Below are 8,551 nucleotides of genomic sequence, written 5' to 3' on the forward strand. Positions count from 1 at the left end.
GCTACTCAGAAAGGGGTTGACAATGCCGAGATTCACACATGAGACAACCAGACCCCAGAGCCTGCGTTCTGAGCCTCTCAAGTCTGCTTGGCTTGGGTGAATGTGGAGCCCTGAGCCAGAACCCAGACAGACTTGTGCCAGCGGTGATAGCCCCAGCACACCAACATCCCTTTGCAGCCTCCACCCATGCCCAGCTGCGGCTCCTGGCAGGGAAGGCCACGCTGCTGCACCTGTACACGATGCGTTCCCGGTGTAGGTCCTCCAAGCCACAGCAGATCTCTGCTGCGTAGAAGACAGCCCGCGCCTCGGGGAAGCCGGCCTGGCCCATGTGGTAGATGTGGAACTTGAGGTCACCTCCATTCATCAGTGTCAGCACCAGGCACAGCGCGTCCTTGGTCTCATAGGCGTAGGCCAAGCTCACCTGTGGCCAAGGGGACCCAAGCCCTCAAGCAGGGGCCATGGGCCACCTGGTGGTGGGGCTGGCACCAGCCACCCAAATAATCCTCAGTGCCACTCCTTGGGGCCCAGCCTGCTCCCCAGGCCAGGTGTCAACGCCTCAAACCCACCCAGGCATCTATGAGGGCAAGAGAGCCAGCCAAGCCTAGAGGGGGCGGTGCCTGGAGGGGGCAGTGCCTGGAAGGGGCGGTGCCTGGGGGGGGGGTCAGGTAGGGAAGAGATCTTACTCCAGTGAGTGGGGAGGGCAGCATGTGGCCAAGGGGAAGGAGGGGGATCTCCTGTCTGTACTTACTACAAACCTACTGTTCACTTTCTCCAGGATCTGCTTCTCATTGAGTGCCATGGCCTCCCCTTTCCGCTTCTTGATCCGCTTCTTCTCCAGCTTCTTGCAGGCGTACATCTTGCCGGTTGCCCGCACCTGGCAGGCGCATACCTGTGGCCAGAGTAGATAGGGTAAATGGGGACCAGCTGTGCCCTTCCTGGGGTTACAGAGACTCAGAGGGGGAAGGGGCTGGTCAGGGCCCACCCTACCCCACCTCTGCACTCTGCTGGGCTCTGGCCTGGCCACTCACCTCCCCAAAGCCGCCTTTGCCCAGGACTCGGTACTGCCTGAAGGTGTTTTTGGTCACTGGCTGCCTGCGGGCAAGGGGTTGGGGAACAGACGCTAGCCGAGCAGGGGCCTGATGCCCATGAGAACTCCAGCACCCTGGCCCAATCTGGCCCACCTCAGCCCAGTCTTCAAGGAGCTCACCTTTCCAGCCACTTCCACTGCAGGAAACGGTTGAAGTAGATGCTGTCGAGGTAGTCGGCAAAAGGGGCCACACTCAGGTACTCATGGGTCAGCCTATTGAGAATGCCCAGCCCACTGGTCAAGCCGACACCCCAGGTTCTCAGCTTTATGGGCCAGGCCCCCCGTTATGTGTATGCTCAGCCTGAAAGGCAGCATCCTCGGCCAGCCCTCCTGCTAACCCAGCTACGTGGGAGACATGCATCCCATACTGAAGCTGAGGATGCTAGAGAGGGGAGGCAACCTGGCCAAAGTCACACAGCAGGGGCAAGGCCAGGGTGAGAGGCTTAGCTCCCTCACCAACTGCTGTTCTGCTCACAGCCTTCTGGGTCCACAGAAGTCCCTTCCTCAGAACACAACTCTCAGCCTGTGGGCAGGGAGAGGCTTACCGGGTGAGCTCCTGGAAGAGGTCTTTGCAGGGCCCCTGCTCCAGCTGCTGGGCACAGTTAGTTACCAGTTGCCGGGGGACTTCAGGGATGAGGTCAGGACCCTGGGGACAGGCCGCAGACAGCTCAGTACAGGAGGCTCCCTTGGCCAGCTGTCCACTCCCAGAGCAGAGATGGCAGAGATCTCGGACCTGTGCTAGCGGGTGGCTGCAGGCTGGTGGTGCACCAGCCTGCCCAGCTGCTGAACTTGGTGTCTGCTGCTCCCCTTGAAGCAGGGTGAAGAAGAGCTGCTGGCAGGCTGCCCCACCCAGAGCCCCAGCCCACCCTCCTGGGCTCCGTGCCCACAGTGCTGCCTGGTGAGCCTGGAGCAGCTCCAGGGCACTCTCTGCCCAGGCTGTGGTCATTCCACTCCCCGTCACTGAGCTCTACCCACTGCTGTCATCCCTCCATCAGTGCTCACTCACCGTGTGGCTCAGAAAATTCTGCATTAGCCGCCGCCCACACGCTTTCCGCTTCTCATCGGGGGTCACTTCATACTCAGCCTGTAGGGTAGGAGGCAGAGAAGCTCGGGGTTTGGGTGAAGCAACAGGTATGGGGAGCTGGGGTATGTGTGGCCCGGGACCTCTGTGCACCCTTTATGTTGGCTGGGCTGCACTCACCACCCCATCCAGAAAGGCAATACAGCGGGTCAGCTCAGGCCTCGTGGCGCAGAACTCTCGGAACAGCAGGCGCCCGATGGGCTGCCGCTCGCACAGGCTGTGGTAGTCACGCTCTGCGGGCAGAGATGGGAGCTGCTGGGTTCCCAGACTTGGAGCCTGCCAGCCAGCAGGGCACTCCTGTCTGCACCGCCAGGCCCTGGGCCCCACCAACAGCTTCCAGCCCTGCAGTACGGTAGCCACTATGTCCTTTAGAACCCTCACCACAGCGCTGAGGTGGCACTATTGTTACTGCCATCAGAACTTGGGACTCCAGGGCTCAGAGAGGCTAAGCGATTAGCCTAAGGTCACACAGCCAGAAGCATGGCTCCAGAGCCGGGGTCCTCACTTCCGGCCGCTGACTCCTGCTTCACATCACTTGCATATGTCACAGTGCTGGGGTTGGGTGCGGTCTGTGAGGTTCTGGCCAGGCCTGGGCCCACACCTGCTGCTTGCCTGGCGAAAGTGTGGGAGGAAGCTGTGGCTTCCGGTGAGCTCAAGGCTAGGCCTCCTTCTCGGCAGTGGGAGCAGCCATGGCATACTCCTGGCCCACGTGCGGGCTGTCAGAGGGGGCCTGGGCCCTGGGGTCGAGGCTTGGCTGGACACCTCTGGGGCTGGGTTGGGGTGAGCACAGGCCTGGGGCTCCCAGTGCAGTCAATCAGCCGGCTGACTCCAGCCCCCACCACGCCCTCTGTCCCGCAAGCCCTGCTCACCCAGGGCCTGGCCCTCCCTTCCACTGCTTCCGTCACACGTCACACCGCCCCATATCTGACCCCATGCTACTCCCCACGCCTACCCCAACAGCCGCCTGCTGTCCTGTGAGCTCTCTGCCCTCCACCCACCCCAAGCCCAGGAACTGAAACCAGTTGGGTGGTGCAGCTTCAATCTTTCTGCTCCCCGAAACCCCCAACGCTGCCCCTCCGCCAGGAGGCCAGGTCTCAGGGGAGGCTCCCCTGGCACCAGCAGGTCCCTCTGGCCTCAGCACGCCTTGTCTCTACCCAGGCCTCACCGAGGCTGAGCCGCAGCTCTTCGCACTGGCTGATGTGGGGGAACTGCAGCATCTGCCGCCATTTTTTGCTTTTGCCTTTGCGATTCCCGCCACCACCTGTGGGAGTAAACAAGCGCTAGGTCTCGAGTCCCGCCCCCGCCATGCCTCCCCTCCACCCTCAGGTGGTTCGGAGGCCTTCAGGGCCCAGCCTGCTCTAGGAGGCACCTCGGGTCTTCCTTCCAAATGCTCCAGCGTGCCCTCGCTGGGTTCCAGAACACACATGGTCCCCTGGGCGCCCCTGCTGCAGGAGGGTACGGTTTGCAGGTAGCTTCGACCAGCCTCAGCTGCTTCCTACCAGGCAGGAGTTTCCCAGGTGAGGAAAGTAGAGAAGGATACGACAGTGGTGGGAACTGTGTAAGTCAAGGCCCAGAAGTGGGAGACGTTCCAGGACACAGGGGATGTGCCTGAGAGATGCTAGAGGCAGAAGGCAGCCTGGGTCACCAGGGAGGCTCCAGGCCCCTATTCCGGACCCTGCATCAGAGCTATCAGAGACTCAAACAAAGTGGGTGCAAGAGGGTTGGCCCTCAGGATCCCTACCCCTGCATTCCTGGTCTTGATAGCTGACCCCTCATCTGTAGCCGCTGAGACCAGGATAGCAGCTCAAAGGCCTACAGAGCCAGACAGGTACGGCAAACGTGGGTCTGATGGGAGACAACAGGGAGTGGTGGGGAGTGTGGTGAACGGGACCCGGTGCCCCCTGCAACAAGGGCAGCTGCAGCACAACTGTAGCTGATTGCCTGATTGATACGAGGCAGGATGGCTGGCTCAGTGGGGCCAGCTCTTCTGACTTTTCAAAACCAGCTGAGAATCTGAACTGTTACATGAAATACTGGTTTCTAAAATTTTAAAAACCCATTCAGCCAAATAAATCAAATATGACAAAGGGCTAGCCAGATGTGGCCCTTGGGCCATGAGGTTGAAAATGGTGGAAGGGACCTGAGTCTTGGAATCACACAGATCTCAGTTTGAATCTCCACTTTACACTTTAGGCCCATCACTTGCCCTCTAGAGACCTCCGCTTCTCCGTCTGTACCTCGGGTCCAAAGCCACCTCCGGAAGTATTGTGAGGGTGACTGGGAGAGTCTGGGTCCAGCACCGGGTAGAGCTGTGACAAGAGGTGGGTCCCTTGCCTGGCCTCAGTTTCCCGCCTGGTTTACCCAGCCTTGTTTCCATGGGGCCTGGCTGAAGGCAGGTGGTGCAGGAGGAGGAGCCGCCTTCTAGGGAGGGTGCAAGGCTGGGTCCTTCGATGGGCTCCCTGACCTCGGTGGCCTGGAGAAGGAAGTGCTGCAGGGTACCCGTTGGGAAACCCTCTAGCAGCCCTCCTGCAGCCCGCACCCAGCATACCCTACAGTCATTGCTCCACTGTGAGTGAGCAACAGACCCCCGCCCCCCACCCGCGGCAAGGCCTCCCTAGAAGGGGAACTCCTCCCCCACCCCCGCAGGTCCCTCACCCCACCCTCCATCCGCCTGCTACCCCCACCAGTTACTTCCTCCTCTCCCTCCTCCCAGCCACATCAAGGCAGCAGCGAAGAGTCACATGCAAATATCCTGTCCTGGAACTGCCACCAGAGTCAGTGGGGCTCCTCCCCACCCTAGCTTGGTCCCCTCCCTGTGCCTCTGGGGGTCTGGGAAAGGAAGGAAGGACTAACTGAGGGTTCATTCCTCCAGGGCTGCCCCACTTCATCCTCACAGCAACTCTGCCAGACCTGACCCAAGTGTATGAGAAAACTGAGGTCCCGAAATGAGGAATCAATTTGTCCAAGATCACAAAGCCTGGGAGGTCCCAGAGGCAGGATTCGAACCCAGCTTCCTGGGACCACACGCAAGCTCCTTTTCCACCGAAAACATGCAGGGCATCTGTCAGGTGTCAATCAAATACATACAATCCCAAACACTCAGGGCGTCAGAGCACTTGGGAAGGTGGCAAGGGCCCAGGCTCAAACAGAGTTTCCGGCATAATCAGTCTATGGACCAGGATTCAGGACCCATGACCATCGGGATTTCCATTAGTTTTTATGTCCCATCCCCAACCATTCCACAAAAAGAGTTACTGAAGTTCAGAGAGAAAAGACTTGTCTAGAGCCACGCAGGTGGGAGGGGCAGAGCCAGGTGGGAGTAAGGATTCTCCATTGAAGGCATGGGTCCCCATCTGGCCATAACCCTCTATGCCTCATCCACAGGCTGAGGAAGCCTGTCGGAAGGTGCCCACATTCTCTAGCCAGGCAAGGCAGTGCTCTCAGCAGTCCCGAGGACTGGCTACAGCCCTAGGGAGGGAGGCCTGGCCAGGCTTTCGCCACCCCTCCTCCCTGGCTGGCTGAATGACGAGGCAGAACAGAATCGGCAGATGCCCCCATAGGCTGGGAGGAAGGCCGAGCACCAGGACTGGATAAGAGACAAGAGATAAGGAAGGCTCTGGGCACTAAGGACCCAGACTGCCATGTCCACTTCCAGGCAGCATGGGCATGTTTCCTGGGGTCAGCAGGCAGGGGCACCAGATGCTGTGTCAGCTGGAGGTTTCTCTGGGCTTCCTACAGATTACATTGGGGGAATCCTGTGTCCCAGGCCTGGTCAGCCAGTCTCACTGTGTGATCTGGGGACTAGTCCCTGATCCGAGCCCAGTTTCCCACTTGTAAAATGGGGCAGAAAGATGAAGCAGATGGCTCTTTCGGCCTGGAAGCTCAGCAAAGTGTAGAAAAACTGTCCTGACCTCCCTGCCCTAGAGATCCAAAAAATGTCTTCTTCTCTGCTGGTCCCTAGCACCCTGAACAGGACAGGGCACAGAGTAGGTGTTTGGTGATTACATTACTGAGGTGGACAATGGCAGATGAGGAGCAGACTGACCACAAGGCAGAAGGACCAGGTTTGGTCCTTCTGTGTCCCCAGGACCCTCAGAGCAGTTACTGATACCGTCTGAGAAGCTGACTGACACTAGGTTCACCAGACTGGCTCCCTCTGCCAGGCTTGTACTTAACAGTCCCACCAGCCCAGCATGCTCTCTTCCTTCAAAGCTCACCTTCCAGTTATTTCTGTGCCCCTCTAGTTGTGGGCTTCCTGAGGGCAAAAATCGTGACCCATTCACCTCTGTCCCCAGTGTCCTAAGGCACTGAGCAGGTGACAGTCATGCTGGTAGCATATGTGACCAACAGTTTCTCCACGTCAGGTGGGCTGTACTGCCGCAGAGCCCCGGTTAATTCATTCCCCAAACCTTTCACCCTGCACCAACTGTGTGCCGGTCCAGGCTGCGCGCCTGAATTGGGTCCCAGGGCACGTGGGGTAGGCTACCCCTTCCTGGGGCATCTTCTTACCTCTCACCTGGGCGAGGCCTCTGAGAGGCTCTCCCAGGGCTGAGGTCCCACCCTTCCCTCCTCCTTTCTCTCTCCTTCCCTCACTCCCTCACCCCAACCTCCCAGGCGCCCGCCGCGAGGGCGGCGGCCTGACCCCCGCCCCTTCCTGGGCTCCTGCTCCCGGGGGGCAGGTGCAAAGGAGGAGGACCACAGGCCGGAAGGGCTCGTGTCTGCGCGAGGTGCGGGGCGCCGGGCGAGCTGCCCTAGGGGATCCGGTGGCTGGGGCTCCCCCGGAGCTCGGAGGCCGCGCGCCCGCGTTCTCCGCACCCGACCGCCTCACCTTCCCGGGCCTTGAGTAGCACCGTGTTCGCTACGATGTTCTCGAGCTCCATGGGCTGCGGCGCCGCCGGGCCCGCCGGGCCGCGCCGCCGGCCGGGATCGCGCGAGGGAGCCGGGGCCGGATGGCAATCGGCGCGGCTCGGCTCGGCTCGGCTCGCAGTGACCGCGCCGCGGCCTCCCGGGCCTCCCCGGCCGCCGCCGCCCGCCGCGCACTCTCCGCCCCCTCCTGGGGGCCACCCGGGCACCGGCCCGCCCCGCCCCGGCCCTCCCTCTGTTTACTTTACTCGGCCAATAACCGGGCGGGTACTCCCCGCGCCGTCTTTCCATTAGACAGTCTCTTCATTACCCCCCGCCCCTAGAGCCAGGGATTCGTTCAAAGAGATAGAGGGCGGGACCTAATACGTCACCTCTTCCTGGTTGGTCTGCGGTGAGGTTCGGCCCTTACGTTCGAATTTCTGGGCCTTCGTAGGATACAGAACTGCCAATTAGGGCCGAGCCCTCTGCGGGGACAACGGAGGTGGGTCCTCTGGGTCACGCCTCAGAAGCCTGGTATTTGATTGGACGAAGAAGCGTCAGTCATTCTCAGCAGTGCACTCTTATTGGGTCACTAGATGTGGGTGTGGCCCGGGTCCCTTTGGCTCGCCTCCGCTTTTCCAGGGTTTGTAGGGAATGCCTTTGGTGTCCTGGGACTCTTGCTGGCCAACCTCTTGCAGGTTCAGGCCATGTGTCTGGCCGTATTCCTCTCGGTCGGCCCATCCTGGAGGGCGCACATCGGAAGCTGGGCGAAGCCCACAGCAGGCTGCTGCCTCTGGCCGGGCCGCTTCGGGCCCCCCCGCCCCACCCCGCCCCACCTCACCCCGCCCCAACAGCCGGATGTTGTTATTTCTCTCCACCCACACAGCCTCGCCCGCCCTCGGCCTCGGCTGCCTTATTAGGCAGCGCTACCACCCCAAGACGGAGGGATGAGCTCACACCCATTATACAGGTGGGGAGGTGAGGTCCTGTTGCTGGCTCCAAGCCGAAGACCAGGGAGAAAACAAGGCTGAAGTTTTACAGCTAATCAACACTTTTTAGCTCAACATCCTACTCCCTCCACCCTCGCTTCACACACCAGGAAACAGAGACTTGCCCAAACTTGCGAGTAAGGCAGAGCCAGATTCAACTAGGCTTCTCTGCTCCCTACCGATCCATTCATCCAAAGGTACAGAGCACGCATTCTGTGCCGAGCACCAGGTGCTGGAGAATACAATGGTGCCAGCAAATTAGCCTATCTCTCTGGCTACCTGCTAGAAAAGGGATTACGGTGATAATCCTATAAATAAATAAATGGGATAATCTGAGAGAGAGTAGTAAGTGCTATTAAGACTTAGGGCAAAATATTGAGGGGAAATTTGAGCGGATTCAATCACACAAAGATCTGGGGGAACAGAGTCCAAGCAGAGACAACAGAAAGTGCAAAGTTCTGAGACTAGAGTAAGTTTAGTACGTTCAAGGAACAGGAAGAAGGCCTGTGTAGCTTCAGGGCCCAATGGTCTGAGATGAGATAAAGAAGCAAG

General features: G+C 59.8%; 1 protein-coding gene across 6 annotated transcripts in view; it reads right to left on the reverse strand.

Moving 5' to 3' along the window:
- Window positions 1-7,221, reverse strand: part of GRK6 (G protein-coupled receptor kinase 6) — a 26,688-nt gene extending 19,467 nt beyond the window's left edge. For 4 of the 6 annotated variants that reach the window (XR_004314191.1, XM_032464982.1, XM_032464981.1 and 1 more), the window contains exons 1-9: window positions 6,997-7,221; window positions 3,334-3,429; window positions 2,289-2,401; window positions 2,094-2,171; window positions 1,633-1,733; window positions 1,208-1,300; window positions 1,029-1,092; window positions 749-889; window positions 231-421 (exon numbers count right to left, since the gene is read on the reverse strand). Coding sequence is in view for 5 of the 6 variants with exons in the window: in XM_032464982.1 (XP_032320873.1) it covers window positions 231-421; window positions 749-889; window positions 1,029-1,092; window positions 1,208-1,300; window positions 1,633-1,733; window positions 2,094-2,171; window positions 2,289-2,401; window positions 3,334-3,429; window positions 6,997-7,048 (929 nt within the window). In the remaining variant the exon portion in view is untranslated. Of the gene's footprint in view, window positions 1-230; window positions 422-748; window positions 890-1,028; window positions 1,093-1,207; window positions 1,301-1,632; window positions 1,734-2,093; window positions 2,172-2,288; window positions 2,402-3,333; window positions 3,430-3,909; window positions 4,014-4,405; window positions 4,642-6,996 lie in introns of all 6 variants that reach the window. The other 2 variants (XM_032464984.1, XM_032464985.1) reach the window with 2 other exon arrangements.
- Window positions 7,222-8,551: the final 1,330 nt, after the last annotated feature.

The sequence above is a fragment of the Camelus ferus genome, chromosome 22 (assembly GCF_009834535.1).
Source record: "Camelus ferus isolate YT-003-E chromosome 22, BCGSAC_Cfer_1.0, whole genome shotgun sequence".
NCBI classification, from domain to species: Eukaryota; Metazoa; Chordata; class Mammalia; order Artiodactyla; family Camelidae; genus Camelus; species Camelus ferus.